Raw genomic sequence first — 18,261 nt, 5'->3', positions numbered from 1 at the left:
TGGGGTGAATGCGCTTGACGAGGTGTAAAGTTGCGCATCTAGCGGCCACAAACGAAAGATAAGCCCATTAAAAGAGGCCTTGTGGAGTGTGAACATGTGAAAGCCGCGCCAGGGTTTACACTATAGGAATGTGGCCCGGCAGATGGTCCGGGTTGAACACTTGGACAGTAAGCTTGGCTCCCAAGGGTGTACCGGGCTCGCTTCACGTATAAGTATAACCCAAATTCGGGGTCGGCGATCGGCCCATCCCGTGCTCCAGGTTTTAATTTTTTTTTTTGTTGGAATGTAGATGGAAAAGGGTGGGGGTGTCAGGAGGGGAAGCGAGAGGTTGTTGTACATTTAACAGCTCTCTATAGCCATTTGGTGTGTCCCTTTGAGAGAAAGAGAGAAAAGCGAGGAGGGGGTGGGCCTAGAAAAAAGTTGTGGGCACCCCCCCTTAGCCCCCCTTTTTTTGTGATGGCCCCGGGGCGGACTTGTGGTGGTTGAGGGAGGGGAAGAAGAGGAGCAGAGGGGCTTATTTGCATCTTATTACCCTGCGTGTACTGGTCTGATATAAAAGCCTGTACAGGAGCGTAGAGCCATCAGACACACGCACTGTTTACCCGTGAGAGACCAAGAGAGACTTGTTTTCCTCGCTCGGGACAGCATTTTATCAATCAAGTGTGGGAAAACAACAAGGACGCACGACTTTTTGCGCAAGATCATTTGGAATTATTTCAAACAGGGATTTCCATCAAGGACCGTTCGGTTGCGGATTAGGCTATTTATTGGCCCCCCCAAAAAACAAAACAAAATTATACAACAGAGGCTCGTATGGGAAAATAGAAGACAATCATAAGGAAAGTGATTTCTGTCTTATAAGGAAGAACCCATCAAACTTTCTCCATGTTTTTTTGAGTTGAGCTGCAACAACCTGTGGAGTTTTGAGCGATTGTTTTGAACGGGCTGTCAACACAATGGGACGCCTGTGTCTGCCCTTGGTTGTCACTCTCTCCCTTTTCACCTGCCAGGTATTGTAGCAATCATTTAACGGCATCGCGCGCATTGGCTGCGCTTTTTACGCACGCGGCGATTTTCTGTCGATTTGAAATGTTAACGCGCCTAAATGACAGCGTAGCCTACTTATGACTGTTTGCCTGCTTGTTTCTAATATCAACTATGTGTGCTGCGACTTTAGGTTTTGTGCTCGGGGGTGTTTGAGCTGAAGCTGCAGGAGTTTCTAAACAAGAAAGGGGTGGCGGGGAACGCCAACTGTTGCCCCGGCGGCGGTGGCTCGGCCCAGCAGCCGAGCCACCAGCAGTGCGAGTGCAAGACTTTCTTCCGGATCTGTCTGAAGCACTACCAGGCCAACGTGTCTCCTGAGCCCCCCTGCACATACGGCGGAGCGGTGACCCCAGTTCTCGGCTCCAACTCCTTCCAGGTGCCCGAGACTAACGCGGATACCTTCACCAACCCGATCCGCTTCAATTTTGGCTTCACTTGGCCGGTGAGTGACTCAAGCAATAGTGATATTTATCTTTATTTGTGTTACTGTTCAGAATTTAAATAAAACGATTTATAGTCTAATTCCATCGGAACGCGTTTGCTCTAAAGGGTGTAAAACGCAGCAGATGCTCCCAAAATTGTGAGGGTCTTTGTCAGTAGTGTGTGAGAAGGTCTATTGTAGTAGAGTGTATGTGTTTGTGGGGTAGTTTTGGGGGGGGGTGTTCTCCGGGTGGAGGGGGTGGTTGGTGTTTTCACCAAACGCCTCTCTCCGACCAGGCGTGGTGGGAAATTTAACATCCTCCGACTTGGCACATCATTTGCAGCGCAGCGTGAAATTCCGTTTCGTTTGCTTCACGACGGAGTCCTAGTGCGAGAGTAGCAGGGCCGTGAAAGGGAAGCAGGTAGCCAGCCATGAGCCTTATTAGGCCCCTAATCAAGACCGTTCAATGAGGCTATGAAGTTTATTGAGAGGCGTCCCTTTGCACCCCCCCCCCCCCCCCATCTTCATGTGGCTCTGCAGGCTGAGCAGCTGTTGACTCTCCTTGTCTCTTTTTTTTCCTCCCCCAGGGGACGTTTTCACTGATCATTGAGGCACTGCACACAGACTCCCTGGACGACCTGGCAACAGGTGGGTGACAGCCAGAGAAGCAGCAGTGTAACCTGAAGACACGACAGCAGGCTAATTGTGACATTGTTTTCCTCTTCAATGGCAGTTTTTTTTCCACTTAACACAGTCATTGACGCTGAAAACAACAACATGGAACGTGTCATTTGTGATAGTAACATTTCAATTAATAACTTAATTTTGCGTACAAAGGGTGTGAATTGTAATAACGACTATCACACGCACTACATGTGTTGCATTAGTAAGGCAAACGTGAAGGCGGCTTTAACAAGATGTGAGATAAAGGACACACTTTGGGCAGGTGTCACCTGCTACGCTTATCTTATCACCTCACTGATGATGACTAACTAACCACAGCTCAGAGAGTGGTGATAAAGGAAAATGTGCTGGTGTGTAAAACACATGTGCAGCCATTTAAAAACAACTGTTGTCTTTTCAGTGGCGCCGATTTTGTCATACTCTGGAGAACACAATGCATTAAAAACCGACCAACGATTTTTCCCGTGTGGTCGACTTTTACAGACAACCCAGAGCACCTCATCAGCCGCATCACCACTCAGCGTCACCTGACAGTGGGAGAGGAATGGTACAAAGACATGCAGACAGCCGGCAGCACGGAGCTACGTTACTCGTACCGCTTCCTGTGTGACGAGCATTATTACGGCGAGGGCTGCTCCGTGTTCTGTCGGCCCCGAGACGACGCCTTCGGACACTTCACCTGTGGAGAGCGTGGCGAGATCATTTGCAACTCTGGCTGGAAGGGGCAGTACTGCACCGAACGTAAGTGCCTATCGGTTTGTTTACATCCATCCTACATGGGAGATAACTGGCGCAGGGATGCTCATGTTAGAGTTGCTAATTAACCTAATATTTAAATTCATTCTAAAACACATCAATCACGCCTCAAAACTTGACCTATGATAATATCTTCAAACGTCATCCAGGCGTTCCATTTATAAAGTTAGCTACTCCAACAGTCACTTGGCCGTCGCTACTGTTCAAGGACCCCCCCCCCCCCAAACGCCCCCTCCCTCCCTATGTCCTAATGCAGGGCCCGTGTGCAACAGGCGTCAGTTAGTTATCCCCAAGCACCAGAGGCCTCCATTCTAATGAGCCGCAGTGGCTCCTCAGTAATTCACACGCCGCGTGCCTTCCATTAGACCACTGGGGCCTCCTCACCCCCAAACCTCCTCCCCGATTGGCCAAGTGGGGGTCCTGCATTGTTGTGGCCCGAGCCGGTGATTGGCCAAGCGGGGCTGTGTATTGTTGTTCAGGGGGCAGCTGCTCGGTGCGAGGAGACAATAGAGCAGCTGTCTGGTGGTTAGCTCCGCACAGACCAGCTGGCCCTGGGAGAGAGGTGGTTGGAAAGGGGGTGGGGGTGGGGGTGGGGGGCTGGGTGAGAGGAGAGGTGGGAGGAGGAATGGAGGGATGCTGAAGGCGAGAGGGAAAGAAGCAGAAATAGGACAGAATGATGGGAGAGGGAGAAGAAATAGATTGACGAGGGCGCTATAGGTGTACAGTTGAGTAGGTGGTGGTGGGTTGAAAGGGGGCGGTGGGCAAGGGTGAGAAAAAAGAGACTTAAGGCCCACAGTCAAGAGGGAGAAAGGCGTCTTTGTGTGGGATGCTTTTGTGTTGGAGAGCAACCATGTTAATAGAGAGGGCCTGTTGGCTGCTATGGTGGCTTTGGACACCAAAGGAAAGGGGGGCTTTGGTCTCCAAAGCCACCATAGCAGCTAAGTCGCGAAGGTAAATAGTCCAGCAAATTGTGCAGCACAGTCTAAATACTCTGCACTCAGTGGTCTTTATCAGGAATGGCCTCCTGACCCTAATTCCTTCCTCTGTTTGACTGTTTTGCACTGGCAGCTGCCTTTTTATTGGTCTCCTATCAGAGTGAAAGACTGAGAAACAGGTGGACAGGTAAAGGAAATGGCAGGAAAGTCACTAAACAGCCAACAGAACAATCAAACAGATTAAGCAGCTGAAGGTGACGGGTGCATTTTGCTTTACTCACCTTTTTTTGTTGTTTTTCCTCTGCAGCAATTTGTCTTCCTGGCTGTGATGAAGATCACGGTTTTTGTGAGAAACCTGGAGAATGCAAGTAAGTTGAGAAATGACTTGTTGTGTTGTCCCCTCCCCATTTTTAACAGACACTCACACTCGGGTGGGCTTGTCCTGGCTTTGTTACTAACAGCATTTGATTCATGGTGGGTTCCAGGTGCCGAGTGGGATTCAGTGGTCGTTACTGTGATGACTGTATCCGTTACCCGGGCTGCCTCCATGGTACGTGCCAACAACCCTGGCAGTGCAACTGCCAGGAGGGATGGGGCGGCCTCTTCTGCAACCAGGGTGAGTCTCTTGGATTTTTGCCTTTAGTTACAATTATAGTTCCTTGCACGCTAAAAGATTAAACTTTCAATAAAACTGTGCGGTGAAATATTTATTTGATATATTTTTATTAGTGCTGTCAAACGATTCATTTTTTAAAACGAATTAATCGCGATGAATCATTTTTCTACTTTTGCCTCCACTTTTTTCTTCAAAGCTTGTTATCAGGTGTACTTTCGTAAAATCTTGGAATTAATGTCAAATAATCAAATAGAAAGTATATTTAGGATCAAGACTGTTCTAATAGCATTCTTTGAGCCTTGAATAGAATACTGTTTAACAAAACGATCAAAATGGACTCAAACAAACAATTCTCAGAACCTTTCGCGCTGCAAAATGCGCAAATTACTTTAGAGTTTTCCAGCAAGCATCAAGCAAATAAATCAGAAAGTAAATCAGTCTTTAACTCAGTTTTCCATCCAATTGTTTAGATTTTTTAAAGTGAATTTACTGAAAATGCGCAAAACGGACATGTGGCTTATGCCCATTTCAATCTGTTTTCTTTTGTGAATATTGGGAGGGGACTGCGTCGCTGTAAGATGGCGGTATACACCATAGAGGTGGAATCCACTAGTAATTTAAAAGATGAAGAAAAACAGGAAGCGACTGAGTTTTCTTTTCTAATTCTTGACCAACTGTATCGTTTCTTTGATATTTTCCATTGAAAATAGCATTAATATTCGCTTCTTTAATTAATTCCAAAAAGATTTTTGTTTCGTTGTCCCCCCCCCAAACATACCTTACTTTATCGTCCGCCATTGCTTTGTGACTACAAACGTACGTGTGATGTAATATCCGGTCAGCGTTTATTTAAAAAATCTGTTTCCATAGCCAAAATTAGCATTTTCCTTTTTTCAATACGCTTCAAAATCCACCCCTCTCCGAGCGTAAAAATCGTTTTCACGAATTTTGAGCCCCTTTTTTGAATTTCTAGTTTTATTTTTGCATTTCTTGAAAAAAAAAGGGTGTTATGAAGCCCCACTAGTGTTTATTCATCTTCCCACCAGATACTCCACCAAGTTTGGCCGCACACTCAGTTAACTGAGTTAATTTTCTTTTAACGCTTTAATGACATTTAAATCAATCTCCAGCGTTAACGCTTTAATTTTGACATCCCTCATTTTTATTGTTTCCAGATCTGAACTACTGTACGCACCACAAGCCATGTCTCAATGGTGCCACGTGTACCAACACGGGCCAGGGCAGCTACACTTGCTCCTGCCCGCCAGGCTATACAGGTGCCAGCTGTGAGATTGAAGTCAATGAATGTTCGGGAAACCCCTGTCGCAATGGTGGCAGCTGCTCCGTAAGTATCAATCTTAACAGAGTTGTCAATAAAAATGTTAACTGAAAGTATGCAAGTACGTAATCGTTTATATTCTTTTTAAATAAAGGACTTAGACGGTAGCTATAAGTGCACCTGCCCACCTGGTTTCTATGGCAACAACTGTGAGTTGAGTGCCACGAGCTGCGCGGACGGGCCTTGCTTCAATGATGGACGCTGTGTCGACAACCCAGAGGGGGGTTACTTCTGTCAGTGCCCGATGGGATACGCTGGATTCAACTGTGAAAAAAAAATTGACCACTGTTCATCCAACCCCTGCTTGAATGGTATGTCGTCCTCTGCTTGCTTGCTACACTGACAAGTGAAATATCAGCTGGTTTTGACACTGACTTCTTATTAAATTTCCCTCTGCAGGAGCAGAATGTGTGGATTTAGTCAATTCGTACCTCTGTCAGTGTACTGAAGGGTTTTACGGTACCAACTGCGAAGACAGTAGCAGCAGCCTCCCTGGACACTGTCTGTCTTTTCCTTGTCAGAATGGTGGGACATGCCAAGAGGGAGTCAATGGCTACACATGCACCTGCCCTCCAGGTATGACTTCATTTTGAAAACGAAATCAGAGGTGTCGAATCCCGGTTCAGAAAGTAAAAACCCTGCCACAGTTTGGCTCCTGGCTAGCTCATGAAGCTAAAGCCAAACTGTGGCAGGGTTTTTGAATTCTCCACCTGGATTTGACCCCACAGTACAATATACACGAGCAGACTCCTAAAACTGAGTTCTTGTGCAGGGTACACCGGCAAAAACTGCAGTTCCCCCATCTCCCGCTGTGCTCACAATCCCTGCCACAATGGAGCCACTTGCCATGAGCGCGGCGGGCGCTACGTGTGCGCCTGCGTGCCAGGCTACGGTGGGCACAACTGCCAGTTCCTCTTACCTGAAGTTCCCCAAGGTCAGCCAGTGGTAGACGGACCGGACCGACGTTATTCCTCACTGGAAAGCGAAAGCTTTGACGATGATGACGACGACGACAGCGGCTTCCCCTGGACAGCCGTGTGCGCCGGCGTATTCCTGGTTCTGGTGATTCTCATCGGTTGCTCCCTGTTGGTGGTCTACGCTCGGGTCAAACTCCAATTGCGGCACAGTCATCGCAGCGACAGCGTCCGTAGCGACAGCCACGAAACAATGAACAATCTGACCACCACCAACAATTGCCTCCGCGGTGACAAGGAGCTGGTCACTGTGATGACAACATCCGTTAAAAACACCAACAAAAAGGTCGATTACCATTCCGAGCTGGCCGGTTCACTTGGTGGTCTGAGTGGGCTTAATGGACTTGGTGGATCGGAAAAGCAAGGCTTTAAGACTCGCTACTCCGGCGTGGAGTACAACCTCGTCCATGAGATCCGACCTGAGGAGGCGTCGCTGCGCAAACAGGAGGAACACGATGAGCCAGAGGTGAAATGTGAGCTGCCGGAAGAGTCTGATACCGAGGAAATATGCAGGAAAAGACAAAACAGGTACATTGTGTTCAAACATACTATATAATGAAGCTGAAAATATTGACTTCCATTCCTAATGTAAGTTCTTCTGCGTCCTGCAGTGAAGCATCAGAAGAGAAACAAGTGGAAGAGTCGCCGAGCTGCAGCGAAACCATGTATCAATCATCCATCGATCTGAACCAACACGCCACCAGTGACCTTAAATACCAATCATGCAGCGACGTCAAATACCAGTCAAGCTGTGACGTTGAATATCACTGCAGTGCCAACGGTGAGAGCAAGTACCAGAGCGCCACGGACACCAAATACCAGTCAGTCTACGTCATATCGGACCAGAAGGACGAGTGTTTAATCGCGACAGAGGTGAGACCATTTCTTGCAAACCGAGTAGACTTTACGAATTTATGTTTGTGAGGCGTTGCAAAAATATACCCAAAAATATTTTGTAAAGAAATTCTTCTTCTTATTCGTCTTTCAGGTATGATACCCATCTGGACCCAGTTCCAACCAGCTTCCTGTGGACGATGGTGGTCCTCGCTAACCCTGAGCAGTACAGCTCAGCTCGTCTCCGGGAGGTTTTACTCCCGCGGTTTGCTGCTGTTCCCTGGAATTTACCGAAGGATCTTGGAGCCAAGGTGCCGCTGAACCAGTGCAGTCAGTGAATTTTGGACAATGCTGACCTCAAATGAGGACATCGGGTTCATACTTGATGCTCAGCGCTATGAAGTACCTTCCGAGCACCTGAAGTAGTGCAGGCCTTGTTCAAATTTGAAGCAACTCATGCTATCCAGTGACTTTTGCTAAAAAATGATGGAACAGCACCATATGATATTGGCATCGAGGTGGATTCCATACATTTGCTGTACAAACAAGGCAGCGCTGACCTGGATGATGAAATAGTAGTACCATGGAGTACTGATTAATGAACAGAGTAGTACCTTTGGAGTACTGAGAACTTATTTTGTAGTACTGTGCTATGTGCTATGGTTATTACAGATGACAGTGCATGTTCTGTGCAGTGCTGCAGAGGACAGAGTGTGGACATGGCAAGGGTGCGAGTCTTTCCACGGCGCAGTATTCTCAACTGTAGCCAATTCCCTAAAAGATAACAGCACGTTTTTAAGAACAAAAGTGGTCCGACTGCACATCTTTACGTCTGCAGCACTGGCAGACTGCGTCGGCTGAGCTGGTTCTCAGCAGAACATACAGAACTGAAGACTCCAGTAGGGACTGCAAATCGATCCAACGTGGATCCTGTTGGGCCATACTGGCCCCCTGACCCTGAACGTTTGGATACACAGGGCAATGTTTTGTGCGAAATATGAGTTAATATTGCAAGGAAAAAGTCACTGAAATAAATCAAAAACAGTTCATGGGATGTTTTATTACCACTATAGAATTGTTTGTCCCAACTTCTGACGCTGTTGTGTTTCTTATGTCAAACTATGAAGGAGTCGTCCCAACTGCCAAGACCTCCTTGCACTACGGGGGGTGTATATGTGTCACGTGCATTAATTAATGAGAATGTGTAAGCACAGACAAGGTCACCTGTGTCTTAACTGTTAGCCAGTCGTCATTTAGCCACCATTGCCCTTGCCTGCTCACAGTTGGCTAGCGTCGTGCGATTCATCTTTTTAATCTTATTTTTTATTATTGAAACAAAGATGTTGTTTTAATTTAATTATTGTTATTTGTGTTCCAATTTGGTGTGATGTTTTATGTTATAATTTATGTTTGATTGTTTTTTTTATTTGACAGATAATGTATGTATGTATGTATGTATGTATGTATGTATGTATGTATGTATGTTTGTATGTGTTAGGCACTTGAGACCACTGTGACTGTGTTGTATTTAAAAAAAAGTTGTATGTACAGAGCCTGTCATTTTTATTACTGGAAAACAGCGCAATATTTTTCCAAAATAAAAGAGGAAATATTAGTACATGTGTTTTGAAATATTTGTATTCCTAGTTTGGTAATTGCAGGACGTCGCGTGAAGTCAGTCTTGTCGATATACGTGGAGAAAAACATACAGTAGGAGAAATGGAAACGATTTATTTCCCACGAGATATTTTAGTCTCGAGTCAAGACAATCCAACAAATAGTAGAGGGTTGCCAAGTGATAGTGTCGTGGTATGTGTTTGTGTGTGTGTGTGTGTGTGCGTGTTTGTGTGTGTAACAGGGCAGAAGACTGTCTCCTTGTGGAACCACTAAATGAGACAAAGATACACCCCATAATCATAGACCAATTTGCAAGACCAGAGTCATCCCTTTGTGCGTGTCTGTGTGTGAATGTGTATGCATATGACACACAGATCGCTTTATGATGCTATTAGTTATGTGTTTTGACAGATTTGACAAAGAAAGTTTTGTCTGAAGAATGTCTTGAGTATCACAGTCTGGGCAATTGTGTACGTGTGTGTGTGTGTGTGTGTGTGTGTGAGATCTTGTTTAAAGCGGAGGGATATTTATAGCTAGAGAGCGAAACCACAGTCTGGATTTAGTCCTGGTGGCCCCTGTCTGACTGTGATGTGCGTATGTGTGTGCGTGCCTTAATGCGTCTTTGTGTATATACATGTCATTTGGTGACCACTGGGTGTGTAGAATTAGTCATCAAAGAATTTGACTTGAAGTCTTATAAATACTTATGAAGATGAGGCAAAGAAATTGGATGAACAAAATGCAAACATTCAGTTTGGGCCAGTGGTATTTGGAGAGTTTATATATTGCCTCTTTAAATCTCCCATGATGGCTGGCTTTAATGTAAGAGGTTTCACAAATCCATGGCAGGGGCCATTTTGAAATTACAGCCATTTTATGTAGGGTTCATTGGCTTAAAAGTATTTTGTAAATACAGTGTCGTCATATTTTTCACATGGGTGAAAATACTTTGTAATCAATGGTTTCTTGTTCGAGAGTAAGTATTGCTTCTTTCCCCTTCGCCTTCAGTGAGTGAAAAACAAGCCATTACTTTGTCATCAAAAAGTCGACAGCACATGTGCGCTTGTTGTAAAAAACTGGCACATTTTGATTTTCATGCCAGGGCATGTCAAATTTGGGTATTTGGCAGATTGTACTGCAGGGATGGGAAAAGTACTGACTTTCTCTAATTGAGTAAAAGTACAATTACTTGTGTAAAAAAACAACTTTGGTAAAAGTAAAAAAAGTAAAAGTAAAAAAAAGTACTCACTCAATTACTCAAGTAAAAGTAAAAAAAAAAAAAAGAACAGGCTCTTAAATGTACTTGAAGAGTAGAAGTAAAAAGTATTTTTACCGGATGTTTCCATCTATGTCAATTTGAAAGATATTTGCTAATGCAGCAAAAATGGGTATACCATCGGATATTTGACTCTCTTGACAAGACAAGGCAAGTCCACATTGTTGCGTATCACTCGCTTATGTTGCTGGTTCACTCCTCGCTGACATGATCGAACCTTCTTTCATGTTATCGACTGGCAGTCTGCAGCGTTCTTCTTATCAAGTTAAAATGATCCTCTGTAGTGGCGGCGCGCATTGTCCTCGTTGTTCGAATCTAGCCAATTGCATGTCATGTGATAGCGTGTTGTAGAGCCAATCACAAGCTGGGATGTAGGAGACCCTGTGTAACGCTTCATATGATTGGTGGAGCCAGGAAGCAGCTCTTTCTTCCAGGTGAAGTATTTTAATTGTTTTCGAGCATAAAAAAAAAAAAGTAACAACCTTGTTTTGAAAATGTATCAAGTAAAAAGTACAGATACTTATGTTAAAATGGAACGGATAAAGGTAAAAAGTAGTCTAAAAAATAAATACTCAGGAAAGTACAAAGTACTGATTAAAAACTATTCAAGTAAAGTAACAAAGTATTTGTACTTCACATCTCTGCCGTGCTGTGCCTTTCATGTCGTTCCAGGGGACTCAGCGCACCTGACAATTTGGTGACTGAAAACAGTTTAGACCTTAGACCACCTCAACGCAGGTCTAAGTTGTGCCGCAGGTGAAGTAATGCGATTTTGATGGATTTGATTGAGGTTCAGGCAGACAGATTCTGAGATTTGCAGACGTATGTGGTGTGATGTCATCTTATTTCATTCATTAAAATGACAACAGTGTGCATCGAACTCTGTAAATGATTGTAGAAATGAATTCATTGAACACATCGTTATTATCATTATCTTGAAGACACGAACAATCTGGGTGGAAGGCGGTCTCCAAGTTCCTTATAAACATACTTTGTGTGCTTCGATCTTCTGCACTGACTGTGCACACCTCTCCTGCAATGATTTTAAAGGGATTGAGGGGACTCCCACAACGGTGCAAACGCGGCTTTCTAACTTGCTTTCTAATTGATCAAAATACCAAAAGAAAGAAAACTCCACCCATGCACACAATTAGACAGCACTTTTTGCTAGGCTGCCTCTGGGCACGGGAATAGGCTCCATCATGTGGCACGTTTTACAATCTGTTTCTGTCCCATTCTGATACAAAAATACAAAAAAAATCTGATTCCCGAAGAAAAAAGTAGCTTAAAAAACATTTTCACACAAACATGAACTCATTCACTGCCATTGACGGCTATAGACGTCAAAAATTCATTTGAACTATTTCTATTCGTTTTCAACTTTTGTTAATAAGAGTATGAAAACCTAAAAAAAATTATTGAACATTTAGAACAGATATAAAATTTGTGATTAATCGTGAGTTAATTATTGAAGTCATGGGATTAATTACAATAAAAAAATGTAATCATTTGACGCGATAAAAAAAAAAGAAAAGATTGTTAAAAATTAGGGCCGCAAGGCAATTACATTTTTTAAATTATAATTAATTGCATGACTTCACTAGTTATCTCACAATTAATCACAAATTTTATATCTGTTCTAAATGTTCAATAAAAAAAATCTATGTTTTCACACCCTTGTTATCAAAAGTGGAAAAAAATATATTAAACTAATAGAAATAGTTAAAATGAATTTTTGACGTCTTTAGTCGTCAATGGCAGTGAATGAGTTAATGACAAAATCGTTCCTCCAGTACTCTACCTGCAATCCTCATTTCGTGGTGACAGTTTTTCCCGAAAGCCAGCATAAAACTTCGTTTCCATGTAGCCAATAAGGCCAAAATGCAGCGAAAACAACTTGTGTTTGTGTGAAATTGGCTTAAAATGACAAACATGCTAGACTATCACAGCATTCAAAACGATGTGACTCATGCGACACGCTCAAATGACCATGCGCGGCAGCAGGCGGAAGCGGTCACTGGGCCAGCGCTTATGGGCAATAGTGGGATGTTTTGCCTCTCAAAGACTGCGACTGTGACCGCTCAAAAAGTATTTGCTTGTATTACACAAGCGGCGGGCGGTTGTTAGCACATACCATGGTAAGCTTTTTAACTTAACTTTTTTTTCACTGCCACAATAGCTTTTTCGCTGAGTTGGAAAATCGCAGGAGACAGGCTTAGGGCCTGCCCTTTGTTGCCGCTAGGCTGTCCTGCGGCCCCGAACAGCCGCACACACTCGCATCCTCCCTCTGGTGTCAATAGTCACACAAAGCCCTGGTCACTGGATGCCATATGCTCGGAGAGAGGAGTCCTCTTTGAACTTCCGAGGGACATCGCCTCACTTCTTCATGCTAAAATGCACACAGAAGGCCATAGTGTATGTGTGTTTTACAGAGAGAGAAAAAATGGCAGGCCAATTACGGTACACATCGTGGTGGATATTAAAAGTACGGAAACCTCTGTTCAAATAGCACATTTTTATAACATAAAAAAATGAGACCGCACAATAAATCATTTAAAACATTCTACCACTTTAATGTGACCCATTATGTGTATACAACTCAATTGATTTTAAAAATCAACTGCAATAATGTGGTTGCACACCCTCTTGGGCTGTTGCTGAATTCAGAATGAATCAAATCACATTCATGTTAGGAATCAGCAAAAGCCTGTCAACATTTAAAGTGCCTTTGATTAACCCCAAATATATTTTAGATGTTATAGTATTTTTTTCCTAATGTTTTATATTTACTTTCAAGCCTCATTGGATATTCTCAAAATCTCCCAAACACATGTGAGAAAATGTGTCATTCATTGACCAATGGAATTAAGATTGACAATTTTAGCCATAATTCCAAAGCACAGACACAAAACTGCTCTTCACCAGACGAACACTAAAGCATGGTCATGGCAGCATTATCATTATCATAGGGTCTTAGACAAGGTGAAAGGAATTATGAACACTTTGAAATAGCAGTCAGTGTAAGCACAAAATTATCAGCGTAATGCTATAAAGCAAAAAAAAAAAAAAAAAACGGGATAAAAAGGAAGCTATTTGGGGTTAATCGGAGACAATGTTGATAAAAAAAAAGCCTTTTTTAGGAAGCGATTAATCGTGATTATTCAAAATTATAAAATGTGATTAATCTGATTACAAAGTTTAATCGTTTGACAGCTCTAGTTCATTCTAAACACTGCTACATACCACTTTTTGGAGTATTTTTTATCTTCCCTCTCAACTTCCCTGTTCTGTTTATTGATCACATTAATGCTAGATTTTTGGGGGGAATCATTTATCTTATTTTGTTATACACAAAAACGTAGTATTTGAATAGTAGAATTCTTATATCCACTGCAGGTACCAGAAAAAGTACAGTAAAAGTACTGTATTACTTTCTATGATTCCAATGTCTTCTTTGACAAATCACTTGTGAGTCCTTGTAAAACTTCACTAAAACACAGCTGTATTCATCTACTGGAAGACGCAACATTAAAGCGACACTAAGGAACTTTCACTTTATGTTGATTATGGCAGCGTTTTATGGACAAAAGCGGTAATGTTATGCCTGAAGGAAGACCATATTTCCCATGAGGACAAGGGCATTGCGTCGTTTTGGAGCTCATGCCAGCGAGCGAAAGCCAGGCCAACGATGATCCTTGACTGTCCTTTTATCCTTCCTTTTTTCCTTTTTGTCTCCTCAGACAAAGCTTTTCAGTTGCTTTGCAGCTTCTGCCAAGAAAGCAGTAATGTTGCGTCAACATTATTATTGACTTCTGTTTTTGTAACAAATGGGGAAAGGTGAAAGTGACGCATGCCATAAAGCAGTCAGCACATTTGTAGTTTTTTTGTGTGGCAGTGTTCCTACCATACTCCTCAAAGTTGCTCAATGCCAGTAAAAATTATACAGACACCCTCAGGCCATAAAAAAAATAAAAACATTCAACTAGTTTTAAGTCGATGTTTCATCAGAATACTATTTTATTAAGGTTGAAAAGTTCCTTAGTGCTACTTTAAATTGTTTATTTTCCTTTACAACACCCCCACCCCCCCTTCACATTCTACATTTGTGATACTTGTCAGAATTAGTGGTACACAATTTGTGCATCGTATGCTAACAAGGCCAGCTACACTGTTTGAATGGCATACTCCAAAACAGCACGGCATTATTGTAAAAAACAAAAATGTTATCTGTATTAGACCCTCTCTTGCACATTCACTCACACACACGCCTTTTATTGTGGAGGGTAGTAGGCAGGACCGTATCCAATTCAGAGAACAGGCTGCTAAAGTGTGTCTCTGCTATAATCTGATTAAACTGTCCATTCATGTGTCTCTCCTCCAAGAAAATCTTAAATGACATTTTTTGCATTTGCATGACATTGCGATTCTTACTTTCAGTGAAAATGGAACCACAAAGTGTGTGTAACGTGTCTAAGAACTTCTACCTTGAACAATTCAACAGATGTGGCCTTTTTTTGAACAATGCCATGAAATTGTAAAAAAAACAAAAAACACGCGATATAGACGTTATTTATATGACGTCAAATAAAACAAAAAGCATATGGTTGTAAGAAATAATGAAGATGCCTTTTTAAAAGGTGGTTCTATTAGATTTTTCTTTAAAGGTTTGTGATTAGAGCGTTTTGCATTCAGTACCGCTGATGTGACACAATTAGTTTTAAAGTAAAAAAAAAAAGAGAGTAAAACTGTTACATTAATTTTCTATGACTATATAAAATGAACGACCTACGATAGTTGGCCTACAGTGTAACCTCATTTTTCGTGGGTGATATGCTTCACACTAGGGGTGTGAATTGCCTAGTACCTGGCGATTCGATTTGTATCACGATTCATTGGTCACGATTCGACACTGATTAATCCCGATATGAATCTATAAAAAAAAAAATACTCAAATTTAGAAAATACTAATGAGTAAACTTTGAGATTTGTCTGAAAATGTATTTATTTATCTGAAAATTCAGGCTTATAAGTGAGCCACCGCATTTAACAAACAGGTTGCAGTCTATTTCATGTTTGATCAGCACTGAAATAAAATATTAAGGCTTAATGTTCCATTAATATAACATTCTTCCATGCTTAATGTGTGAATCCTAACCCTAAGTAAGACGTTTTGTTGAATATTCCCATAAAAAAATTGATGTTTAAAAATCGATTCGGCCGCATATCGAATCGATTCGAGAATTGCGCGCTGTAATCGATTTTTTCTAACACCCCTACTTCACACCCACCCTTTAGAGGAGAATTTCCGTGAAGGTCGTTTAAAAAAAAAGGTGTGATATCCCCCCCACACACCTCCTTCAATAACACTTGTTAGTGGCTGACTGGTGCTTTACAATTCAGAGGTTGTGGGTTTGAATCTGGGCTCTGGCCTTTCTGTGTGGAGTTTGCATGTCCTCTGAGTTTTCCGAAATCATGCATGGTAACGTATATTCCTGTATCTATTTTCTGTTTTGAAACTGGCATGTATAGTGAAAATGAAATCAATAAAGTGCTTGAGCATGCGGTTCCTTTACCACTCGCTTCTGGCCTTGTTTTTACATTCTCATGTTAGAGAGTACAAACATCAACATAAACAAGCCCGCCCCCCCAAAAAATAAAATTAAATTAAAAATCCATTCATCATTCATTGATTGTGGTGTATTATGAGTTGAGGTGATGGAGCACATCGCCACCAGATTTTCCTCCCCTCGCGCAGCAGCAGCAGGTCTCCAGTGTTAATAAGTACTAGATAATTAAGTACACGATAGATATGATCAAAAAGAGGAAACTTGAGCCCATCTGATTAAGGTGAGATACTTTTTGGGATGCATTAGAGGGCGAGATAGTCCCAGAAAGAAGTGTCCGCTAACATGTTCTTCAAAGCACGCCAGCAGCTGAAACAAAAGAAAGTTAGTTCATCGAAGGGGCGGCAAACAATTCAAAAACGCTAAATAGTTGTCCATTGAAGGAATAAAGGAAATTTGTCCTCTTTGCGTGTTCCAAAAATGAAGATAGATTTAATGTAAGAAAAATACACCTTTGCAAAAATGATTTTTAATCAATCAGAGATCTCTGGACAGATAACAGCTTCCAATTTCATCACTTAAAAAACGTGGGATTTCAGAGCGTCAAATGTGCTTCTTCCGGGTGTCGAACGGCTTTTATAGTTTAAGGACCTCCTCTCTTTTATTTGTAGACAAAACATATCTCTGAGTACTTTTCCAGAGCAGATGGCGTAAACAAGGTCAGATTTGGGTGTGTGTTCGGGACTGAATATGTTATATAGTTGAAGGTTCTATTTTTCCCCATAACAAAATCTCACAAACAAGTTGAACCAAATTTACGGTGGCCGTGACTGATGAAGAAAGTAAAGAGTGTGTGTGTGTGTGTGTTATTTCAAAGCAAATTTTGTTTTCAAGACCGAAATGTGCGTGTACAAAATAAAACAAGGAATTTTGGACCAATCAATGTGCACCAGCCCAAGGTCAGACCATACCGAGATCAACACCTTCTGCTCTACTAAGGACACAAAACATTTCGACAAGGTTAATATAAAGAATTGGGATGTTCATAGTGTGTAACAATGGTTAATAAAATAAAATGAAGAATTAAAAATGCTACAATATCTAACACCATCCAGCGAGGAGCAGACAGGGCCTGCAAATTTTAAATTAATTTCTGCAGACTGTTATCCTCATTTCATAGACATTTTCTCAGCTGGCAGTAGTACGTTAGATTTTTTAAATCTGATTTTAGCTTCTATGCATTACCTTGTCAGTGAAATCTACCCAAGGCCTTCAGAATCCCGAGAGCTGGCACAGGACATACGTACGCACACAATGGCTGTGTTGTTCCTGATTAATTTTCAAGGCAATTTCATTTGAGTAAGCTTCAATTTTCTTTTTTGCTTTCATTTCCTGTTTGCCGTTTGGGTCATCAGAAAAGATTGGACACTTCTCTCCACTTTATACTATTTTATTAGCATCACAGTTTGTCATCAGGTCAATGCGGAGCGTCAATGACTTCAGATTTTTAGTGCTAAATCTTGTGGGAAAATAGAGATTTCTCTCTCGGCCGTGCTCCATTGTTGCCCGTGAACAAACGAAGTGACCACAGCGGCCCGAGTCGCACAATGACAGACAGCTTATTCAGCGACTTCATCTGTCGCCGTTCCCCAGGGACTCCACTCTGATCTTTTCCCAGAGCTCCATCTCTCTTGTTGACTTACTGATTCTGGATCTGCCCCTCCTCCTTTACTTTTTGTTGTACTCAAACTCAACTCATATCTGCAGAATATCGCTCTATTAAATGTTTTTGTTCCATTCTGCACCATCAGCATCTTGACCTTATGGCGAGTCGGTCCATGTCGGAGGTGATTCAATTTCTTATTTTTTGTCCCCCCCCCCTCTCCCTAAAGTGTTGTTTATTGTCATCTCTCCCTAGGGGATTAAAGTGGCTGTAAAGACAGAGTCATTCCTTCAGAGACACCAGCTTCCATCAGCGCCTTCTGGCCATTAGTGGTGCATCGTGGGAACAGCTTGGCAAGGGACAATGATTGGCTAGAACAATAAGGCTGCACAAGGCAACACAAAGGGCACGCCCACTGCATGATGGGAACGAGTAGTGGAGGAAGCAGATGTTGCCACAGAGGACACACGGGAGGGGAGAGAGAGAGAGAGAGAGAGAGAGAGAGAGAGAGAGAGAGATAGCCTTAAGGTTTGTATTT

The 18,261-nt window shown here is 42.5% G+C and overlaps 1 protein-coding gene across 1 annotated transcript; it reads left to right on the top strand.

Moving 5' to 3' along the window:
* The first annotated feature begins 655 nt into the window (after window positions 1–655).
* Window positions 656–9,177, top strand: dldh (dihydrolipoamide dehydrogenase). Its single transcript, XM_077563681.1, has 12 exons — window positions 656–1,010; window positions 1,178–1,486; window positions 2,053–2,113; window positions 2,633–2,890; window positions 4,148–4,208; window positions 4,326–4,456; window positions 5,632–5,801; window positions 5,890–6,106; window positions 6,195–6,371; window positions 6,568–7,297; window positions 7,381–7,642; window positions 7,758–9,177. Exons 1-12 carry the CDS (start codon window positions 957–959, stop codon window positions 7,761–7,763), a joined length of 2,436 nt encoding a protein of 811 aa, XP_077419807.1. The 5' UTR covers window positions 656–956; the 3' UTR covers window positions 7,764–9,177.
* Window positions 9,178–18,261: the final 9,084 nt, after the last annotated feature.

This window comes from Vanacampus margaritifer, chromosome 4 (genome assembly GCF_051991255.1).
Source record: "Vanacampus margaritifer isolate UIUO_Vmar chromosome 4, RoL_Vmar_1.0, whole genome shotgun sequence".
In the NCBI taxonomy this organism is placed as follows: Eukaryota; Metazoa; Chordata; class Actinopteri; order Syngnathiformes; family Syngnathidae; genus Vanacampus; species Vanacampus margaritifer.
The sequence above is the reverse complement of the archived record's forward strand: the minus strand, read 5'-3'. Positions and strand labels throughout refer to the sequence as shown.